Source organism: Pristis pectinata, chromosome 11, assembly GCF_009764475.1.
Source record: "Pristis pectinata isolate sPriPec2 chromosome 11, sPriPec2.1.pri, whole genome shotgun sequence".
Lineage (NCBI taxonomy): Eukaryota > Metazoa > Chordata > Chondrichthyes > Rhinopristiformes > Pristidae > Pristis > Pristis pectinata.
Window position 1 is genome coordinate 17,641,805 of NC_067415.1, and position 24,307 is coordinate 17,666,111.

The 24,307-nt window shown below is 42.7% G+C and overlaps 1 protein-coding gene across 1 annotated transcript in view; it reads right to left on the reverse strand.

The window, feature by feature from the left end:
- Positions 1-11,015: 11,015 nt before the first annotated feature.
- Positions 11,016-24,307, reverse strand: part of dnajb13 (DnaJ heat shock protein family (Hsp40) member B13) — a 39,319-nt gene continuing 26,027 nt past the window's right edge. The window contains exons 6-8 of the mRNA XM_052026254.1: positions 22,238-22,351; positions 16,094-16,170; positions 11,016-11,210 (exon numbers count right to left, since the gene is read on the reverse strand). Coding sequence (XP_051882214.1) covers positions 11,057-11,210; positions 16,094-16,170; positions 22,238-22,351 — 345 coding nt within the window. The 3' untranslated portion in view covers positions 11,016-11,056. The remainder of the gene's footprint in view (positions 11,211-16,093; positions 16,171-22,237; positions 22,352-24,307) is intronic.

Genomic DNA, 24,307 nt, shown 5'->3' on the forward strand with positions numbered 1-24,307 from the left:
TGGTATTGAAAGGGAATTCTTGCAACTTAAAAGCTTTTTTTAACTAATTGCACTGCTATTGAGCCCTAGAGCTCAAGATAGGAACATTCTGGAAGGAGACTCACTTCTGGGGGGTGGGGGATTCAGCTTTTATGTACTTTTGTTCTCCCTTGTGTGGGTTACTCTAATCTTGCATTTACTGAGTCAAATCAGGAAAAAGTAAGTAATTCCTTTTAATTGTTTCTGTTCTTCATTTGGTTGGGCCTTCACTGGCCAAGGCTACAGATGCTTTGACCTCGCCTTGTGTTTCCAGCAACTCTGTAGAGGGAAGACTTGAGTTGAAAGATGGTTAATCGTCCACTGTTGCCTTTGCCACTATTTTTCTCTTGTTATTTAGGCCATAATTACTGAAGTACATTTTACCAAAACATTTTTGGGTGGGACAAGGGTCCCCATATTTTTTTATTATTTCTACACTTGTCATTCTCCACTCCATTATGAGCAGTAAATAAATGGTTTTTGTTTTGTGATATACAGCCTTCTAACCTGACCATGTCCCCTTGTTGGGGGTAGGGATAGTTTTGGATTATTTTATAGGAATTATTAGTGGTACCTCCCAGTGCTTTGAGGTGCCTGCTGTATGTCTGCTAATAGCCCATGAGCTTTGTGCTGGATTTGAGGTCTTGATCTTTGTGCTTTTTTTTGTCTGAAATCTGTGCTGGATCACTGGGGCTAATGAGGAATTTCAACACTTGTATCTGCTTTCACTGAGAGGTGGCTCCTGAGATATGGAGAGTGATTGTGTTTCTGGGATCTCACATGGACCTTCATATCAGGAAATGTTGTGTCGTGGGCCAAGTTGCTAAAGGCCCTTTCCTGGATGTTTAATGTAAGGTGCATTCTTGTGTACATTACAGTGAAGGAGTCAACAGTGACTAGTAGCTCTGCCTCTAAGTGCGCAAGTGTCATCTGCATGCTGCAGCTTAATGACTACGGTTGGAGTGATCGTGGATCTGGAGTGGTTATTTTTCATTTGTCCTGTAACTCTCCTCCCTTCCAACAGACACAAAACTCCAAAAGTACACAATGCAAAAGCTGAAATGCTTCCCCTCCCCACCCCACCCCAAACCCACCGGGAGTGAGTCTCCTTCCAGAATGTTCCCATCTTGAGCTCTAGGGCACAATAGCAGCGAGAAAGTTTAAAAAAAAGAATTCCCTTCCATTAAGGAAGATTTGAGAAGAGGAACCCTGTCACTCTTGCTTGACCTCTGGTGGGATTTGGTCTCTTAGTTAGAAATATGGCTTGCATATCATGGCTAGATCTAAGTATTTAAAGCAGTGGTAGATAAATCCTGGCAGAGACGAGAAGTTGTGATCTGAGATAGGTTAGTCATGATCGTATTGAATGGCAGAGCAGGCTTGAGGGTCCAGTTATAAGATTTCTTTATTTGTCATATGTACATCAAAACACACAGTGAAATGCATCTTTTGCATAGGATGTTCTGGGGGCAGCCTGCAAGTATCGCCATGTTTCTGGTGCCAACATAGCATACCCACAACTTCCTAATCTGTATGTCTTTGGAATGTGGGAGGAAACCGGATCACCCAGAGGAAACCCATGCAGACACAGGGAGAACATACAAACTCCTTACAGACAGTGGCCGGAATTGAACCCAGGTCGCTGGCGCTGTGTAGTGTACGCTAACTGCTACACTACCATGTCTGCTCTTATTTTCTTATTGTGATTTGAAGTTGAATAGAGGCATAGTGTTGCCCAGAAAGAGCCTACAATTTTAAGTTGTCTGAAACTGATGTGGATGGATGCTGAGTAATTGTGTTACTGATCCCAAATATATAATTCAATGTTAAATATAGATACCATTTGTGTATTTTCACTCTTGCACTGTCATAGTGCATGGGGTGAACTGAGATCCTGTGCATGAAAGAGACAGTGACGTACGTATATTAACTTATCTTCATAACCATAGAAATTATCAGTGACATCCTTCAGAATGATTTCAGACCATCACAAAACTATTTGCGTCAGTGAGAACATCCTTGCTGAAAGAAAATCAACTAGATAAGCTCTCAAGTCCAATAGAACTTCCTTTCTGTTTTCTTCTGATACTGTGAGCGATCTACTACCACCTCCACTTTCAAAACACTGCTCAAATAGGTAAAACAGTTGGGATGTGGTGCTGTTTGATTAAATTCCCACTTAAATGAACAAAAGGGAACTAATGGTCATGTGCACTCTATTACTAAAGTAACTGGGTACTGAAACAATGAGCTTACACCAAAATTAGAAATATTGCCAAAATAACCAGGGTCACACTTATGGCATTCAAACCCAGCACAGCACATCTCTTCGCAGGTTTTCTTTTAAGATAAGGCCTTCCTCAAGATAAAGACTTTGTTTTTTTAAAAAAAAAGGCAGATGAACTAGAATTTTGGCAGGTATTTCATGCCAGGTGATTGACCAAAACAGGAGGAGAAAGGCCGTAATGAATCTTAAATGAAACAAAACCCAGAAGTACTGGAAGAATTCAGTCAGTGTAGCAACATTTATGGAAAAACAGTTAATGCTTCAGATTGAAGACCCTAACTCTCTTCCCTTTCCATAAATGCTGCTTGACTGGCGGAGTTCTTCCAGCATTTCTGGTTTTGCTTCAGATTCCAGCATCTGCAGTTATATTTGTTTTCCAAAAACCTTAAATGAACTTTTTTCTAGAATTAGCCTGAACTTTCACAGGTTATAATGGGAAGGCAGGATAAATCTGACTATCTTGTACAGTTTTTTTTTGTTTGGATGCTGATTTACTTCAAGCACTTTTCTTGGCACTCTCTTGACTTGGATTTTTCAACATCCACAATTTTTCTTTCCGGTAGAAAATGTGCGTCTGTTAATCTGCTTAAGTCACTGCTTTGGAACTCCATGGATCAACAAGAACTATCATTGTGTTATTTAATTACAATAATAACCTTGAAAGTGAGCTTGGTGGTGCTTGCTGTTGGGGGAAATTAGGCTACCAATTTGGTTTGAATGTTAATTGATGAAGATCATTTGCCAATTGCTGTACTGGTAGGGTTGGTAGTGTGTGTGGGTGCTGTTGCAAGCAGACTTGGCAGATCGTGCTGTTAGTGTTCAACATCCTGCCAAACTGGACCTTAATAATTCAGTGGGAGCCTTGTGTTCAACTTGCACGAAGAATTTAATGTTGAGCATCAGGAAATCCAACCTAAATCTGCTATTCAAAAAGATGATCAATTATTGTCAGTTTGCTAATGATTGATGTGAAGGAGAGTTCATTACAGAAACAGTATCTGGGCTTTGGAAAACTTACTACAATTTGCTATGGTACAGTCATGACATCTAAAATGTTGCAAATCCTGTTGCTCTAAATGATAGTGGAGGCATTGGCGATTATTTTTCAGGAATCGATAGATTCTGGCATGGTTCTGGAGGACTGGAGGGTAGCGAATGTAGTTCCGTTGTATAAGAAAGGTGGGAGGCAGCACAAAGGCAATTACAGACCTATTAGTCTGACGTCAGTGGTGGGAAAATTATTGGAGTCTATCCTCAAGGACGAGGTTACCGAATACCTAGAGGCGCAAGGCAAGATAGGACCTAGTCAACATGGTTTTGTGAAGGGGAGGTCCTGTCTGACCAACCTATTGGAGTTTTTTGAAGAAATCACGGGTAGGGTGGATAAGGGAGAGGCGGTAGACGTTGTGTATTTAGACTTTCAAAAGGCCTTCGATACGGTGCCTCACAAGAGACTGATTAATAAGATGAGAGGTCATGGAATTATGGGCAGGGTAGCAAAATGGGTGGAGAATTGGCTGGTTGGCAGGAAGCAAAGGGTGGAAATAAAAGGATCTCGTTCTGGTTGGTTACCGGTTACTAGTGGTGTGCCGCAGGGGTCGGTGTTGGGGCCTCTCCTTTTTACCTTGTACATCAATGATTTGGATGATGGAATAAATGGTTGTGTGGCTAAGTTTGCGGATGACACCAAGATAAGTGGAGGAGTAGAGAGCATAGAGGAAATAGAAAGAATGCAGAGGGACCTAGACAGTTTAGGAGAATGGGCAAGGAAATGGCAGATGAGATTCAATGTTGAGAAATGTGCAGTTGTACCCTTTGGAAGTAGAAATAAGCGGGTAGATTATTATCTAGAAGGAGAGAAGATTGATAGTGTGGTAGTACAAAGGGACTTGGGGGTACTCATACAAGATACCTTAAAAGTTAACCACCAGGTTGGATCGGTGGTTAAGAAAGCGAATGCTATGTTGGCATTCATCTCGAGAGGTATAGTGTATAAAAGTAAGGAAGTGTTGATGAGGCTCTACGGGGCGCTAGTGAGGCCTCATTTGGAATACTGTGCGCAGTTTTGGGCCCCACATCTTAGGAAGGATGTGCTGACGTTGGAGAGGGTTCAGAGGAGATTTACGAGAATGATTCCAGGAATGAAAGGGCTTAAGTATGATGAGCGTTTGTCGGCTCTTGGACTGTACTCGCTGGAGTACAGAAGGATGAGAGGGGACCTCGTAGCGACATTTAAAATGTTGACAGGTAAGGATAGAGTAGATGTGGCTAGGCTGTTTCCCTTGGTGGGCGTGTCCAGGACCAGAGGGCACAATCTTAGAATTAGAGGGTACAGTTTCAAGACAGATGAGGAGAAGTTTCTTTACCCAGAGGGTGGTGAAATTGTGGAACTCCTTGCCACGCACAGCAGTGGAGGCCAGATCAGTGGGGGTATTCAAGGAGGAGATAGACAGATATCTAAATAGTCAAGGTATCAAGGGATATGGGGATAAGGCTGGCAAATGGGATTAGAATAGTTTTTTTCTTTTTTTGTTTCTCTTTTTTTCCCACCCCATTTCTTTTTCCTTTTTCCCTTGGAGCAGACTCGATGGGCCGAATGGCCTGCTTCTGCTCCCTTATCTTGTGATCTTGTGAAACCTTGGGGCTTTCCTCTTAGCCTTTCCTGGTGGCCATTCCTCTTGGTCTTCAATAAAACAAGGAAGCTGAACTGAGGATCTGTAGAGTAGACTGACTTTTAGAACAAGAGGAGGCCTCTCAGCAAATGGCCTGATACAAAATGGATTTTCTAGGAACAGTTCTGCACACACCTCAGTGAGCATCAATGTCTGAAAGCAAAAAAACTGTAGATGCTGGAGATACTCTGGTCAGTTAGCATCTGTGGAAAGAGAAATGGTTAATATTTCAGTTTGATGACCTTTCATCAGAATTGAGTTTGAATATTTTTATTTCACTAGTTGAGGAGACTCTTTCTCTGAGATGCCAGTGGAGCTCTGCCACTTGTGGCAGTCGGTTACAGTGACTGAGGGCCAGAAATGGTTGACAATGGCAGAGAAGAGTTTGGGGGCATTAATCTGTATTTGAGGTCTCAAGGCTGGTGTGGTGGGATTATTAGCAATATGCAACTTGTAGCACACCACTATATTAGGAAGATAGCAAAAGTTCTACAAAAGCTGAATTAATTTCCTTTTCTCCTGAAAGGGAGCAGTGGGTAGGATGATCAAGTGGATTCTTCAGGAGTGCAGGCTCCCTGATGCTGCAAAGACCCCTTCACTATCCTTTTTGCTGCAGAGCACCATATGAGAGCTGTATTGCAACCATTAAGGGATTGCACTGTGTAAGTGTAAATGAATGTGTAAGTGGTCTGACACCAAGTCTGGAAGATCATGATGGTTATGTCTGATATCTGGAGTGTGGCTACAACTGTGTGGGCTTGCAACAATTTTCTATGCCATCCATCTTTGAGCCATGGTGCTAGGAAAAAGACCTTGCCTCTGACCTCTTGGTTCTTGACTCCATACTAAACCTTGCACACACGTGGAAAACAATCAATGAAAAGCATTTGCAAACTGACTGAGCAGACCATTGGTGTTCTAAAACAACACTACTGTTACCTAGACTAGCTGGAGACACTGCAGAGTGGCTCGTCAAAGGCATGGTTGCTTATTGCATCCTCTGCAACCTGCAGGTTTATCCTTGACAGCAGCTGTGGACCAAAAGAAGAAAGGGAGGAGTAAAACTCAGGAGTCCTTTTCCAGCTGAACAGATTTCAGTTTCAATAAACGTGATCCCAATTCCTCATTTCAATAGTTTCTATCTTACCTGCCTTCCATTGTATATCATTGAACCAAGATAAAATCTGCATGAATGTGGCTGAGAAGCTGGTGCAGGATGGAGGGTTTTAGATTTCTGGATCATTGGGATCTCTTCTCGGGAAGGTGGGACCTGTACATAGAGGACGGGTTACACCCGAACCAGAAGGGGGCCAATATCCTTGCGGCGAGATTTGCTAGGGTGGTTCGGGAGGGTTTAAACTAGTGTGTGAGGGGGAAGGGAACTGGAGGAGTAGGTCAGAGGAAGAAGGGAATGGGGAAAAGTTAGATCAAACAAGTAGAGAGGCTTTGGGGAAGGAGAAGCAGAATACAGGCTATAAAAGTAGTAAGGTAGATGGACTGAAGTGTGTTTACTTAAATGCAAGAAGTATCAGGAATAAGGGGGATGAACTGAGGGCTTGGATAAGTATGGGGGACTATGATATCGTGGCTATTACTGAGACGTGGCTGACATCAGGAGAGGAGTGGATATTGAATATTCCTGATTTTCGGTGTTTTAAGAGGGATAGGGAAGGGGGGGAGAAGAGGGAGAGGGGTGGCGATACTGGTCAGGGACACTGTTACGGCTGTGGAAAAGATGGATGTTGTAGAAGGATCATCTCTAGGGTGGAATTAAGGAACAAGAAAGGAGCAGTTACTCCACTAGGAGTATTCTATAGGCCCCCTAGTAGCAGTAGAGATATAGAGGAGCAGATTGGCAGGCAGTGTTTGGAGAGAAGCAGAAATAACAGGGTTGTTATAATGGGAGACTTCAACTTCCCAAATATAGACTGGATCCTGCTTAGTGCCAAAGGTTTAGATGGGACGGAATTTGTTAAGTGTCTCCAGGAGGGATTCCTGACGCAGTATGTTGACAGGCCGACTAGAGGGAATGCCATGTTAGATCTAGTTTTAGGAAATGAACCGGGACAGGTGAAGGATCTATTGGTGGGTGAGCATTTGGGGGACAGTGACCATTGCTCCATAACCTTTAAAATTGTCATGGACAGGGACAGGGACAGGTGCAGAGAGGACAAGAGGTTTTTCAATTGGGGAAGGGCTAACTACGAGGCTATAAGGAGAGAACTTGGGAGTGTAAATTGGGATGTCCTTTTTGAAGGAAAATGTACCATGGAGATGTGGTCGATGTTCAGGGATCTTATGCAGGATGTTAGGGATAAATATGTCCCAGTGAGGCAGAGAAGGAATGGCAGGGTGAAGGAACCGTGGGTGACGAGAGAGGTGGAACGACTTGTTAGGGAGAAGAAGGTAACATACGTGAGGTATAAGCAGGAAGGTTCAGACAGGGCCCATGACGAATATAGGGTAGCAAGGAAGGAACTTAAGAAAGGGCTGAGGAGAGCTAGAAGGGGACATGAAAAGGCGTTGGCTAGTAGGGTTAAGGAAAATCCCAAGGCCTTTTTCAAGTACGTGAAGGGTAGGAGGATGGCTAGGGTGAAGGTAGGTCCGATTAAGGACAAAGGTGGGAGAATTTGCCTGGAGGCAGCGGAAGTGGGAGAAGTTCTCAATGAGTACTTCTCTTCGGTATTCACCAGGGAGAGGGGTCTTGATGATGAGGAAGGGAGTGCTGGTAGGGGTAATGTTCTCGAGGTTGTTGATATCAAGAGAGAGGATGTGTTGAAGTTGTTAAATAATATTAAGACAGATAAATCTCCGGGGCCTGACGGGATTTTCCCCAGGCTGCTTCGAGAGGCTAGGGAGGAGATTGCTGAACCGCTGGTAAGGATCTTTGAGTCCCCGTTGTCTACGGGGGTGGTGCCAGAGGATTGGAGGGTTGCGAATGTTGTCCCCTTGTTCAAAAAAGGTAATAGGGATAGGCCAGGGAATTATAGACCAGTGGGTCTCACATCTGTGGTGGGTAAGCTGTTAGAAAGGATTCTAAGGGATAGGATTTATGAACACCCTGAGAATCATGGACTGATTAGGGACAGCCAGCATGCCTTTGTGAAGGGAAGATCTTGCCTCACAAGCCTGATAGAGTTCTTTGAGGAGGTGACCAGGAAGATTGATGAGGGCAGTGTGGTGGATGTGGTTTACATGGATTTTAGTAAGGCATTTGATAAGGTTCCTCATGGTAGGCTTCTTCAGAAGGTCAGAGGCCAAGGGATCCAAGGAAGCTTGGCTGTGTGGATTAGGAATTGGCTTGCATGTAGAAAGCAGAGGGTTGTGGTGGAAGGAGTGCCCTCGGATTGGAAGGCAGTGACTAGTGGTGTCCCGCAGGGATCGGTTCTGGGACCTCTACTTTTTGTGATATTTATAGATGACTTAGGTGAGGGGGTGGAGGGCTGCGTTAGTAAGTTTGCAGACGACACTAAGATAGGCGGTGTTGTGGATAGTGTGGAGGGCTGTCGGAGCTTACAGAGGGATATTGATAGGATGCAGAGCTGGGCTGACAAGTGGCAGATGGAGTTCAATCCGGAGAAGTATGAGGTGGTACACTTTGGAAGGAGAAACTCCAGGGCAGAGAACTGGGTGAATGGCAAGGTACTTGGCAGTGTGGAGGAGCAGAGGGATCTGGGGGTTCATATTCACATTTCATTGAAAGTTGCCTCACAGGTGGAAAGAGCAGTTAAGAAGGCCAATGGGATGTTGGCTTTCATAAGTCGCGGGATCGAGTTTAGGAGCCGCGAGGTGATGATGCAGCTTTACAAAACTCTAGTTAGGCCACACTTAGAGTACTGTGTTCAGTTCTGGTCGCCTCATTATAGGAAGGATGTGGAGGCATTGGAGAGGGTGCAGAGGAGATTTACCAGGATGCTGCCTGGATTGGAGAGTATTGAATATGAGGAGAGGCTTAAGGTGCTAGGGCTTTATTCACTGGAAAGGAGGAGGATGAGAGGAGACATGATAGAGGTATATAAAATATTGAGAGGAATAGATAGAGTAGACAGTCAGCGCCTCCTTCCCAGGGCACCAATGCTCAAGACGAGAGGTCATGGCTTTAAGGTTATGGGTGGGAGGTTCAGGGGAGATGTCAGAGGGAGGTTTTTCACCCAGAGAGTGGTTGGTGCATGGAATGCACTGCCTGGGGTGGTGGTGGAGGCAGATACATTGAACAGGTTCAAGAGCTTGTTGGATAAGCATATGGAGGGATGTGAGATAGAGGGATATGCGGGAGGAAGGGGTTAGGTAGTGTGAGGGTGGTCTGATGGACGGCACAACATGGTGGGCCAAAGGGCCTGTTTTGTGCTGTATGGTTCTATGGTGCTATAACAACTAATCATTCCCTTATGCTTGTAATCCACACAACTTTATCTGTCTTCTTACAGCTCCTATGTTCTGGAGTATAATATGCCTGCTGGAAAGCTGCTGTTATGTAGTGAAAGAGGTACGTGTGTATGGAGACCTTGAAACAGAAACTTCAGCCTCAGACAACACTGTTTTGCCATGAGCACCAGTGGTTTGAATTGGCTGGCTAACAGACTACAGGAGAGGCGGAGTGATAGGGGTAGGAGCTTAAAGACATCATTTTGGGAATGGACGGCAAATTCATATAGCTCTAAGTAGTTACTGATCTTTCCCCACTGGCTGCCTCTTAACCCTTGTAGGGCCATCTCTGGAGGACAAATTGCTTGCCCCTTCAATCCTCAAACCCAAACCTTGACTCAGTTGTTAAATGGCTTCTGCATGTGATGCCACAGAAATTGAGACTTTGGTCATCAGGTACAATCTGATGGTTGTGTTTGCAAGTTTTGAACTGTTGATGGCCACCACTTCAGTACTGGGAAGGATGGACTCCTATCTCTCTGCAAGTGCCAGTGCAACATTGGTAATAGGTCTGTTATTGTCACATGCACTGAGATACAGTGAAAAACTTTGTTCTGCATGCCATCCATACAGATCATTTCAAAACATAAGCACATCAAGGTAGTACAAGGGAAAAGCAATAACAGAATGCAGAACATAGTGTTACAGTTACAAAGAAAGTTCAGTGCAGGTAGACAACAAGATGTAAGGGCCATGACGAGGTAGATTGTGAGATCAAGACTTTATCATACAAAAGGTCTGTTCGATAGTCTTATAACAGTGAGATAGAAGCTATCCTTGAGCCTGGTGGTGCATGTGAAGCTGGACCTCTTCTGTCCTTGGCATTTCACCTATGCGTTTTCATATGTGTTACAGTAGGCCTGCTCATGCACTTTATTAAGCATACCTGTCAGTCTTCTCCTGTAGTCGTTCCATCAAAGACCATCTGAATCCTCTGCACCAGAATTTGCAATTTTTCCCTCTGGGGAGTTGACACTTGGGCTGCTTGTATCCTCTGACTCACCATATCCCACTTTTAACTAACCACAAAAGTTTGTGTGTGTGTGAGAGAGTGAGTGAGAGAGATCAAGTTCAGAATGTCATCTTCTTCATGTATTTAGTCACTGTACCCTGGTCAGGTGAGTATCTGAAAGGTGAAGGGCAAGGATGGGTGATGGTGGTAGGGCTGGTGAGGAGGGGGTTGCAAACAAGAGTTACACAATGTGTAGTCTGTAAATCAGAAGAAGTCATGTGATAAGGGGAAAGTGGGGCATGAGAAGGAAAATTAGTATGAGCATATGATCATCTTCAATGAGCACTGAGGATCTCATAGTGATCACAGCCTCAGAGGGACGAGCACTTTCCCAACAGTGTGAGACATAGGATCTGATGAAATGTTCACTGAACTTGACCACATTGTGAATTCATCCAAAGTCATGCAGCACGACACGTACTTTGCATTCCTAAACTATTTGACATCCATTACTTGGAGGAAATGTTTCAGAGTATAAATGGGAAACTTTGTTTTGGTAATACATTTACTTAGAATTTATAAATACACACTGCAATTTAGTGGTATAATCCAATTATTCATCCAAGTATCAATACATAAGGATGGATAAACATTTCTCCCAGTCTTGACATGATAATAACTGTTCTTCTTGCCACGTTGACTTTAAATATTTAACGCTCGATTAATCAGTTTCTTCTTTGCTGGCGTGAGTTTATCTGGAAATTTGATATTAAACTGGATGACAAGATTTCCTTTTTGTAATGGATCCTTGGATAAAGGCATTCCTTCTCCTGGGACGACCTTGGTGTATTGAGGACTGTGAGGGGAAGAAAAAAGGAATTACTGGAAACCAGTTTTCTAGAATTTCAAGTAAATAGAGTCCACAGTTCGATACACCACTTTACTAAATATTGAATTTGGCAAGTGGGGAAATTATTAGGGATTTGTCTCTTTCTAAAGTTTAAATTTTGCATCAGACATTTAACTCACCTTAACTTGTAGTTTCTTTTAGTGTTTTACAGTTTACAGTTAAAAAAAGGCCACCAGCTGCTGGCAGTTGCATAATTAATTAGGTGGTTAGGTTTCACAGATTAGCTGGTAATTACTTTCAGCAAGGGCTGATTCAGTTCTTTGGAAGTTTTGCAAATATAAATACAGAAGACTTTTGCTAACACAGAGAATAACTAGTAAGGACTCCAGTTCTATGGTAGGTAGTGCTTCTACTGAGAACTAACACAGAATTTGTAAGTAGGGGAAGCTGATGCAGTGTTCTACTATTCGATTTAAAAAGGAACACTCAGAGAAAGGGAGAGAAGGTTGAGGGGTGGAGATAAGTAAGACCTGAGAAATGAAGTCTAAAAGCATTGATTAAAACTAGTAGTTTAAGCAAGATATTAACCAGATTCTAAAAGAGAAAATGCATATTTTTATTATTTCAGAGATGGGCAACTGAGACCCTGCTCCATGTGGGAATTTTGGGATACTATATGTGTCCTAAGGAATCAGGTGTATAGGAAGAGTGGCCAGCTGCTCAAGCTCAAGCTTGAGCTCAGAACCTCCAAGTTTGAGGGACAACTGGGATCATTGCAGAGCAGCAAGGAGATTGAGAGTCTTCTGGATTATGTTCTTGGAGATGGCTAGCCCACAGGCAGAAAGAAAATGAGTGGTCATCCACAAGAGTAGGAGGAAACCATTAGTGCAGGGCTCCTCAAGGTATGTACCTGGTACTCAACACTGAAGACTGCTGCAAGTGATGACACTTGAAAGAGTGCAATCCAGACTATGGCATCAATGGGCAGAGATTGCACAGGAGGGTACAGCATAGAAATACAGTTGTTATGAGATTCCTTAATTAAAGAAATAGATAGGCATTCCTGTATCCATCGTTGAGTGCTGCAGAATAGATTGTCTCCTTGGTGCCAGGGTAAAGAACATCATAGAGAGGGTGAAGAATATTTTGGAGGGGAAGGGAGTGATTCAAAAATTGTCATACACATTGCCATCAATGACACAGAGAGGGCAGGCGTTGTGGTTTTGAGATTCATTGTGGTCATATTTTCAGGAGGAGGGGAGGAAGTTTAAAAGTAGAACCTCAGGGGTAGATCTCTGGATTACTCCTAATGCCACATAGTAGCAAGAGTAGAAATAGGAAAATAAGCAATGTGTTGTTTGAGTCATGAAGCAGGAGGAAGGGCTTTGGATTCTTGGGATATTGGGACTAGCTCTGAATCAGAAATAATATTCCAAAGTGAGTGGATTGTACATCCACAGGACCAGGACCAATGTTCTTGTGAGGAGGTTCACTAGTGGCCTTGGGAGGGTTTAAACTATATTGGTGATAAATTGGCTATGAATTGACAGTTTTTAAGAATCGAAAAGAGGAATAAGGTATGTAAACAAGTAAGACTGTTAGAGAGGTATGGTAGCATAGCTGTTAGCGTAACGCTATTACAGCACCAGCGATTGGGGTTCAATTCCTGTCACTGTCTGTAAGGAGTTTGTACGATCTCCCATGACTGCGTGGGTTTCCTCCGGCTGCTCCAGTTTCCTCCCACATTCCAAAGACGTGCGGGTTAGTAGGTTAACGTGGGTGTAATTGGGTGGCGCAGGCTCGTTGGGCTGGAAGTGCCTGTTACTGTGCAGTTTAAATAAAGTTTTAAAAGTTTTAAGAGAGAAGTAGTACCATATTAGAGAGTAGCAGGCTAAAAAGTATTATGAAGACTGATTCAGAATACATGTATATAAACATACAAAGTGTGGGGAATAAACTGGTGTAAATGGATATGAAAATATGAAGTAAAAATGATCAGGACAGGGTGCTTAATATTTGGATAAAAACATTCATTGTATATGCAAGGATAAAAGGGAGGTGGGAGGCAGAATCCATTTTGTTGGAGCTGAAAAGCAGGAAGAATATGATCATGCCACAAGCGGTGGGAAAGAGAGAGAGAGAGAATATATGCAAGGTGGTTACAAAGCTGTACAAGAACTATAGAGTAGTGAAACTGAGGGGTTGATAGTTAGCCAAATGTTTGAGTAAAGAGAAAGGACAGGGACAACTTCCTTGACCAGCATGTTATTGGTCCAAATTGGAAGGATATGGCGCAAGAGGGCCAAGAATCTGAGGAGCAACACTTGGGTAAGAGTGATCATATCATAAGCTTCATAATGGTGACCGAGAAGGGCAAGGAATAACCTGAAGTGGAATTCAAACTGGATGAGGGATAACTTCAATGGGATGAGAGTGAATCTAGCCAGGGTAAGATAGAAGGAAAGATTGGCAGAAAAGAAGGAAAAGGAACTACAGGAGAAGATGTTCCAGGTACAGTCTAGGAATATTCCTACTGGAGGGAAAGGGAACCAAAGGCAGGTCTCCTAGGATTGCAAGGGAGAATGGGGATATGATAAAATGATGTTTGAAGCATGTCAGATGAATTTTTCAAGGCTGAATATGATAAAAGGTGAAATGAAGATTGGCTAAGAGAAAATATGACAACAGAATGTCAGTTAATATAAAAGGAAACCTATGTAGTGGCCCGGACCCGCAGGACTCGAACCGCCATCGGCGGCTGCGGGCGCATGCGTGGGAGCGCGACGCGGACTAACCGTGGGATGGGCCTTCCGGCGGGGACCGCACGTCATGTCTGCCGGAGAGGCTCTCGGTTACTTTAGCGAGCGCGCGCGCTTTGTTTGATTCGGTAAAGCATGCTCCAGTCCAGCCTCCGTGTTTCTGCATTTTCTTTCCTTCCACGCGCTGCGTACAGCTACATTTGGTGACGCCGGTGCACCCAGACGGCATCTGGAACCCGCGACATGAATCCCAACGACTCGCACAACGCAGTCTCGCTCAAGCTCCCGACTTTCTGGGACGCTCAGCCCCATGTTTGGTTCGAGCAGGCTGAGGCCCAGTTCAGCATCACAGGCCAATGGTTTGGTCGAGCGTTTCCACAGGCACCTCAAGTCAGCCCTGATGGCGCGCCTCAGAGGGCCCAACTGGGCAGATGAACTTCCCTGGGTTCTACTGGGCATCCGCACGGCCCCCAAGGAGGACCTAGGCACCTCCTTGGCGGAGTTGGTTTATGGCACCCCCCGACGGTCCCGGGCGAGTTCGGGCTGGAGGCCCAAGGTCCAGCAGGGATGGTGGCGGAAGTGCTGACGAAGCTGCGGGACAAGGTGGGGAGCCTGGCAGCAGTTCCAACCTCCAGACATGGCACTACACCGTATTTTGTTCCTAGGGATCTCAGGGACTGTGAGTATGTTTTCATTCGCGGGGCATGCACAAGTCACCTCTGCAGAGGCCATACGAACGACCCTTCAGGGTGATCCGGCACAAGGGATCTACGTGTGTCATGGAGGTGGGGGGCCGCGAGGAGACCTTCACAGTGGACCGCCTCAAACCGGCGCATTTGGACATTGGACAGCCCATGAAGGTGCCCTCACCACGCCGGCGGGGCAGGCCACCCAAGGTGGACACACAGACTGGGGATCCCACGCCCCCAATGGGCAATTCTGGGGGGGTGGTGGTGGTGTAGTGGCCTGGACCCGTAGTACTCAAATTGTCATCGGCGGCCGTGGGCGCATGCGCGGGAGCGCGACGAGGGGTGGGCCTTCTGGTGGGGACCGCACGTCACGTCCACCAGAGAGGCTCTCGATTACTTTAGCGAGCGCGCACACTTTGTTTGATTCAGTAAAGTGTGCTCCAGTCCAGCCTCCATGTTTCTGTGTTTTCTTTCCTGCCATGCGCCGTGTACGGCTACACCTACATGTTTTTTACTGGCATGTAGATAATAAGCGGGTAGTAAAATGTGTGGTGGGATCTATTGCAGCAAAGAAGGTGGGCTACACTTAAAATTGCTAGGCAAGACTAGAATACATAGAATGTAATTTGTACTGATGTTTATTACGGAAGAGGACAAAATGTCAGTGAAAGCAGAGATGGTTGAAGTGAGTTGAAAACTGATATACAGAATATCCTGGAAAACATGGTAATGCTTAGAGTGGATAAGTCATCTGATTCAGATGGCTTGCATTCTAATTACTAAGGGAAGTGTGGGTGGAAATAATGGAAGAGCTTGCCATGATTTTCCAATTTTTCCCTATTATGGGGGAATTCCCAGAGGATTAGTTAGTGACGACTATGCTATTGCTTGTAACTACAGCCAAGTCAGTTGAACAGTGGTGGTGGGTGAAGTTCCAGAAACAGTAATCATGCAGAAAACTAGAAGGCACTTGGACCGGATTGAGGCATTATAGTTTTGTAAAAGGCAGTTCATGTTTGACCAACCAAATTAAATATATGGACAAAGTAACATTGAAGGCCGATGATGGAATGGAGTAGATGTTTAATAAATGGATTTTATGAAACCATTTGATAAAGTACCACATAATAGGGTAGTTATCAAAATTGAACCCTATGGAATAAAAGGGTAACCATCAGCTTAAATAAACAATTAGTTTAAGGGCCGGAAACAGTGCACCAGGGTAAATGTCTATTTTCATAATGGAGATTGGAATATAAAGGTGTTCCCTAAGGATCAGGTTAGCCTATTTTGATATATAAGATTGACTTGCAAATTGAAATGTCAAAATTAGAGGGGTGGTAACCAACGTGAATGGCACCAATCAATTGCAACAATAAATAGATAGGCTGGCAAGAAGAGGCAGACAAGTGGCCAACAATAAAATTGAATGAATACTTACTGGACAATGTCATTGATTGGGATACTGAGAATTCTGTCATCCAGAGTCTCAATTTCCACAGTGTGACCTGTTAAAGCCTAAAATCCAAATTTACTAAGAATTATTAAAACTTATGAATTGTACAAGTGCTCAAATTGCACACAATATGCATTATTCAACTGCTGATATAGTTATGCTGAGGCAGAGTTCCATGGACACCAGCAACCTCCAGTTTCTCAATCCAATCTTTGCATGTATGCCTCATCAGTAAGAATTGATAAGATTATTTGGTTGTGGAGGCCACAGCTGAACTTGATCCTGTTCTCACGCAACACCTAGCAGGATTGCGGGATAAGAAGCTCATTGTTTTGCTCTCTTCTCTAATCTAGGGCCACTTGCATTAAAATTATATAAATATCATAGAATCATAGAACAGTACAGCACAATACAGGCGCTTCGGCCCACAATGTTGTGCCAACTTTTAAACCTCGCCTAAGACTATCTAACCCCTTCCTCCCACATATCCCTCTATTTTAAATTCCTCCATATGTTTATCTAGCAATCTCTTGAATTTGACCAATGTACCTGCCTCCACCACCAGCCCAGGCAGTGTATTTCATGCCCCAACCACCCTCTGGTTAAAAAACCTTCCTCTGATATCTCCCTTGAACTTCCCATTCATTACTCTAAAGCTATGCCCTCTTGTATTGAGCATAATGCCCTCTTGTATTGAAGGTATTTCTGTAAATGTCATGACCTAAGTCAATGGATCACTAATGGACTTCAGCACTGGTAAATACCTGCTTTGTTCCTCCATTGTGTTTTCCCACATGGTGACCTCTTGCTCTCAGTCACAATATTGATAGAAGCAGGTGAAATGGGCCCCCCTCCACCAAATTAGAGTTCAAATCAATCTGCTTATCTCATAGATATTCCATTAATTTGACAAAGCACATATAAATTTAATTTTATACTTTACATTGGACTTTTTAAATAGAATTATAAGTAGTTTCAAATAACTTACACTTCTTAAAATAGGATATAAAGGAGCATCATTAATGATTCATATTCTATATAGAATCAGGAAAATCCAATCTCCAATTTGCAGATGCTGGTCTTTATTAAGCTAGCTAACTTCAAACATGATTGATAATGGGAGATTTCAGTTGACCTCAGTGTCTTGAAGTGAAGAGAATTTTGTTGAGAAAAAGAAACAGCAGCCAGGATTTCTGACCTGATCAGTAGTTTACAATCCCATATTAGGCAATATAAACAGAAAACACGGGAACTAATTAACAGGTCTGGCAGCATCTATGAAAAAGAATTAATATTTCAGGTTAATGTCTTTTCATCAGAACTTGGCAAAGCTGGAAACAAACCTGGCTAAATTGCAGAGAGGGTGGGGTAGAGAGAACAAAGGTGACATAGTGGAAACCAAGAGAGACTATAGAACATAGAACACTACAGCACAGTACAGGCCCTTCAGCCCACAATGTTGTGCCGACATTTTATCCTGATCTAAGATCTATCTAACCCTTCCTTCCCACATAGACACATGAATGATAGAAAAATAGGGGGCTATCTAAGAGTCTCTTAAATATCCCTAATGTATCTGCCCCTACAACCTCTGCAGGCATTGCGTTGCACTATGATGTAGATGGCGGTGCTGGCCGAAAGTGGGTGGTGAAGGTGTGTTACTCACAGCTGATCTGTCTGGAGGAGATATAAACAGAAGGAGATGAAAGACAACAGGGAGAAGAGAGAACAAACAAAGCTGGATCTGTGAGGTATGAAACATCGCAGATGCTGGAAATCTAAAAAGGGATGCTGGAAAAACTCATTAGGCCAGGCAGGATTTGTGGAAAGAGAAATACTGAGTTATTGTTGCGCCTTGATGATCTTTTAGCAGAACTGGCCAGTTCTAGTATAAATGGCTAGTTATCTGAAATTGTTGAATTCAATGTTGAGTCTCGAGAACTGTAATATGTTTACTGGGAAGATGAGCTGCTTATCCTCAAGCCTACATTGGACTTTGTTGGAATAGTGTAAGAGGTGAAATGCAGAGTGGTTAATGTGGGAGTAAATGGAGAACTAAAGTGATAGACAACTGGAAGTTCAGAGTAACCCTTGCAGACCAAACAGGGGTGTCCTGCAAAATGGTCACCTAATCAGTGTTTAGTTTCTCCAAAGCAAAGGAGACTACTTTATGAGCACTAAATGATGGAACATTATTCTCTGTCATGCTGTTCTGCAACAAAGCATCTGATTTTGGGTACAGGTTATTACTTGCCTTTTCCCTTGTGAAGACTGTAAACAGGAATGTTGTTTGCAATTTTAAGTAAATTCAAACTGCTTGTTATTACACATGAAACCTATGATCACAAAGTAATTTCAGGAGCAAATAAGAATTTACTAAACAGCTGTACAACAAAAGTCACTGGTTTGTGTACTTACGACCAGTTCTCACATTCCAATTTATAAGTAGTACAAGTGAATTACTGCTTCACCTTAAAGGAGTGTTTGGATCTCTGGATGGTGGGAAAGGAGGAGATCTTATGCCGATCCTCAGTAAAGAATAAGTCTTTTATTTTCTCCTCTTCTTCTTGGGCAGTCCATCAGAATCAAACAAGATATTTCCACTCAGGCTTCTAATGTTGCTAATAAGGCCAATATGGGAACTGGAGACTCTTCCACAGATGGGGCACGTGGTGCTTGATGGGGTGGTTGAGTGAATAGTTTGTCAAAGTACCACCCACAGTACTAACTCAATATGTCAGGATTTGAATGAAGAATCCACTACTCTCCAAGGTTTAAGAGGATGGAATCAAATTGATTCATCAGTTCAGAAACCATAATCTTATCATCTCAAAGTCCAAAGAAGTTCATTATCTTAGGTTCTCCTGTGAACCTTACAGAGGATCTCAATATTCCCCTGCTATGTAAGGTGATGAAAACTGGACAGAGGGTAGCTTTTCCAGAAGGGATTCTACAAGGTAAAAATTGCATTTTTGGATTTATATTTAACTGCCCAGGCTAAAGCTCTGACAGCCTATCTGCTTTCACAACAGTTTCCTGCTACTCATAATGGATTTTCAGTGCTTCATTAACTTGAACCCCAGATTATTCTCCGACTCAGCAGCCCTGAGTAAACAATTGTACATATAGGATACCTATCAGGAATTTCTCTGGCACAAATGCATCATAATGCACTAATCTACATTGAAATCTCAGTTTGCTCATCCTCCCTGCAAACTCTGCTCTCACTCACAGACTGCAAGAATTGCATACTTCTATGGCAAGTGCTAGAACTGAGGCTCCTCCTTGTGGATCCCCATAACTGCCTCACTTGAACAGCATTTTAATCTTGATTAATTAGGTAAATATAGGTAAATGGTTTGTTGCTTTTTCTTTATTTTGCCTAATAATATTTTTAAGCAATTTATATCATTTTAATGTGTTAAATATTTTTTATTCTTTTAATTATATATCATTTGAATTAGTTAAATCCTTTTGAACAGTATTTAAATGTCTTTGCTCATTAGAAACAACTAAAAATAGTTCAAAAGGTCTTTACCAGCAGCAATAATCCATCAAACACAATCAGTGTGGTTCAGGGTGAGGATTTAACATCTACCATCTGAGGCCCAGTCACACTTGCCCTCTGCATACCCTCAAAAACTACAGTTCCTCTAGGCATCAGGTTTAGGGAATCCCTCAGGTTCACATACATGTGCCTGCCTATAACATGTGTAAAATTAGGGAGTGAAGTCTGGGCAGGAATGGTAATTCAAAGAACCTAACAGCCCATAGTGTATCAAAAAGCTCTGTAAAAGAGCTCTTTGAAATTGCTGTTACTGCCAGTGAGAGACCTGCCTAGGCCTAGATTAATTCCTGGAAGCTGGACCCTGAATGAAGCAGGAGAAAGGCCTAGAATCAGGCAGGAATTAAGTCTGGAATCTGTTGGGACCTGGGTCCGGCACCTGGTGGAAGCTCAAAGTCAAAGTTGAGTTTATTGTCATATGCACAGGTACAATGAAAAAACTTACAGGCACACACCATCAGATACACAAAATTCACAAGAAAAACATACATTAAACATAAATTATGCACAATTTTTTACAAGAAAGAACACCAGTAGAACAAAAAAAACAAAGTCGATTGTAGTGCAAAGAAGTCATAGTGTTGCTATACTGAGGAAGTGATTAGGGTTGTGCAGGCTGGTTCAAGAACCAAATGGTTGAAGGGAAGTAGCTGTTCTTGAACCTGGTGGTGTGGGACTTCAGGCTTCTGTATCTTCTGCCTAATGGTAGCTACAAGAAAGTGGCATGGCCCAGATGGTGGGGATCTTTGATGATAGATGTTGCCTTCTTGAGGCAGCGCCTCGTGTAGATACTACCGATGGTGGGGAGGGATGTGCCTGAGATATATTGGGTTGAGTTCACTACCCTCTGCAGCTTCTTATGTTCCTGCACATTCGAACTGCTGTACCAGACCATGATGCAACCAGTCAAGATACTTTCAACAGTAGATCTGTAGAGCTTTGTTAGAGAGTTCAGTGACAAGCTGAACCTCCTTAACATTCTAAGAAAGTAAAGACACTGGCACGCCTGCCTTGTCATTGCATCTATGTGCTGGGCCCAGGATAGGTCATCCGATATGTTAACATACAGGAATTTAAAGCTGCTATGTGACATAGTTGGGGCCCAGGCCCTTTCAGCTTTGGATGGACCTCAGGAATTAGCCAGGTAATGAAATAAGTTGCATCCTTGTCTTGAATCTTCAGTCACAGCTTCCTGATCATTACTTCAGGTCATCAGAGGAAACTGGGTAATGATGTCACCAGTAATTCCTTGTGAGGAAATGCACGTGTTGTGGGGATTCTTGGCCATGCCACCATGGCCTTCCTTGATTTCACAGACATGCCGTGTCAAGTTCACATTGTTCAGACAGCTTTTATTTCAGATATAGAAAGTCCAGTACAATTGGGGACTGACACCAAACCTACTTCTCATGGGCTGCTCTGCTTCATGGGACAGTCACATTTGTTTGGAGGCTGTTTGGGCTCACAGAGTTATAACAATTAGCACAGGAGGCCAGTGAGTAAAGCAACCCAAGTGGAGAGTCATCTGGCCCATTAGTTCAGGTGTCTGTATTACTGATCAAATAACATAGTCAATGAGTTACCATATAATTAACCAAAGGTTTTCTGAAGATCGCAAAATACCCATCTGGAGTACTGACAGCCACCAACTTTATAACCTCTTCAAAATGTTTGATCAAGTTGGTAAGATTGGGCATCCTCTTTTAAAAGCCATATCGGAATTCCCTAATGATTTTTCCAAATGTCATCATAATTACCCACTAATACCTTCTCGTACAGGCCAAAAATTAAAATTATTGGTTTAATTTTAATTTTTGGCAGGCTGTCTTATGAGGAAAGGTTGGACACGCTAGGCTAGTATCCACTGGAGTTTAGAAGAGTGAGAGGGGATTTGATTGAAAATTTAAGAACCTGAGGGGTCTTGACAGAGTGGACGTGCAGAAGATGCTTCCTCTTGTGGGATAAACTAGGGATCACTGTTTAAAAATTCCAAAATCTTTGGAACTCTCTTCCTCAAAGGGCAATGGAAGCAAAGTCTTTGAATATTTTTAAGGCAGAGATATATAAATTGTTGATAAGCAATGGGGTGAAAGGTTACCATGGGTAGACCAAAATGCAGATTGAGTTTACAATCTGATTAGTCATGATCTTACTGAATGGTGACACTGGCTCGAGGGGTTGAGTGGCTTATTTCTGATCTGAATTCATATGTTCCTGGTTTTGATTGTGTTTTTTATAACTGTTTATACTTTTAGGATATTTTTATAGACATACTATCGTCTATGCAACTGCTGAGCACCTCTACATAATTTTCAGTGCATTGAGGCAAAGCTATCATTTGAAATCTCAGCTAGACTTTAGGACTCTGCCATTCAGCCTTTCTGCAACATAGATTTGTGTAATGTCTTTTAAAATGTACTTTTAGATTAAGACCACTAAACAAAAAAGTATTGATTGAAATCATTTGTAAAACCCTATTCTGCCAGTGAAAAATACACATCCATTCTCTGGTCATAATGCAGGCTCCACATTCACACTGCAATGTACCTGAACCTTGCACATACCTTTGCCAACGATATAGGAGCATTGTAAATGAGATCATTTTTGTCTCGACAGAACCATGGATGTGATTTCTCTTTCACAATGAATATTATGTCTGCCGGAATATTATTTGGACCCTGCATGAAACAAAAGTAATAAATCTCATTACCCAATACAAATCAATGGTAATATTTCATAATACAAACATTTTTCAATGAATCATTGTTCATAGCTACAATTAGAGTAGATATATTTTATGTTATCATATAACCTACTTAGAAATACAGATTACTCATGCAAATGGCATCAACATCTGACTGCCAGAATATAAGAGTACATTGATCTGGGCTTGCATGGCATCTCTGATAGTATTGTTCCACACAGCATGTAATACCCATGATGCAAGCTTATTTTAATGTTAGATGTATTGCCAGTTACTATTGGTTTTATGCCTATTTAAGTGACTCAAAAGCAGCCACATTTTCTGTTCACCCAGATTTTCCTGAGTGAGGCCTGCTGCCTGCATTCGCTGCTTCATTTCCTATTTCCTTTAACTTATATTCGTGGAATCCAGAAGGCCACTTTTGGTGACTTAGTCAGTCCTGCAAATGTGGCAAGAACCTGAGTGAAAGAAGACACTTCTAAAGTGGTCAGGCAGAAGCCACACACCTAGGACATTTCAGAAATGCTAGAACACAGGAAGATGGGAACAGGAGGAGGCAATTGGGCAGAGAAATGGCAGACAGAGTTTAATCCAGCCAAATGTGAGGTGTTGCACTTTGGGAAATCAAATGTAAAGGGACAGTACACTGTTAATGGCAAGACCTTTAACAGTGTTGATATACAGAGGGATATTGGGGTCCCTGAAAATGGCTGCACAGGCACATGGCATGCCTGCCTTTATTAGTTGAGGCAGTGAATTCAAAAGTCAGGAAGTTATTTTGTAGCTTTATAAAACTCTGGTTAGGCTGCATCTGGAGTATTGCATTCAATTCTGGTAGCTCCATTATAGGAAGGACATGGAGGCTTTGGAGAGGGTGCAGAAGAGGCGTACCAGGATGCTGCCTGGATTAGAGGGCATGTGCTATAAGGAGAGTTTGGACTTTTCACTGGAACGGCAGAGGCTGAGGAGAGACCTGATAGAAGTTTTTTTTATAAGATTATGAGAGGCATAGACAGCCGGTATCTTTTTCCCAGGGTCAAGATGTCTAATTCTAGAGGGCATGCTTTTAAGATGAGAGGGGTAAGTTCAAAGGAGATGTGCGGGGCAAGTTTTTTTTAAACACAGAGAGTGGTGGGTGTCTGGGTAGTGGAGGCAAATATGATAGAGGCACTTAAGAGGCTCTTAGATAGGCACATGAATGTGCAGAGAATGGAGGGATATGGACTGTGTAGGCAGAAGGGATTGGTTTAGTAAGGCATTTAATTACTAGTTTAATTAGTTCGACACAACATCATGAGACAAAGGCCTGTTCCTGTGCTGTACTGTTCAATGTTCTAATTAAATCACTTCAGAATCAGGTTTATTATCACTGACTTATATGACATGAAATTTGTTGTTTTGTTACAGCAGCACAGTGCAAAGACATAAAAATTACTATAAATTACAATATAAAGAGATAGTGCAAAAAAAAATGAATAACGGGAGAGTGTTCATGGACCGTTCAGAAATCTGATGGCAGAGGAAGAGAAGCTGTTCCTAAATCCCTTGTACCTATTCTGGCATTCAATGCTCACTGATCTTTATTTTAAATTCATCCACCTATTTTGGCTCCATTCCTCTTAATAACCTTGTCTAGCAAAAAAATTAAACCACGTCAGAGTTAAAATTACTAATTGATCTAATGAGTACTGCTCTGTTTTTTGCACCATTTGAATACTCAGTTATTGCATAGTTCCTCCAAAATGGTTAAGGCAGTGAGAGTAATGCCTGAGCTTGAAAACTATTTACTTTATAATGTTTCTGGTGGTGGCAAGCCAGTCATCATAAGCCTGCTCTAAAATTCTGCCTAGGTTTTGGCAGGTCTGGAAGTGGGAGCCTTTGTCTCTCAGCATCAGCCTGTAACTTAAATGAAATAAAGTCAGCGAAGGGG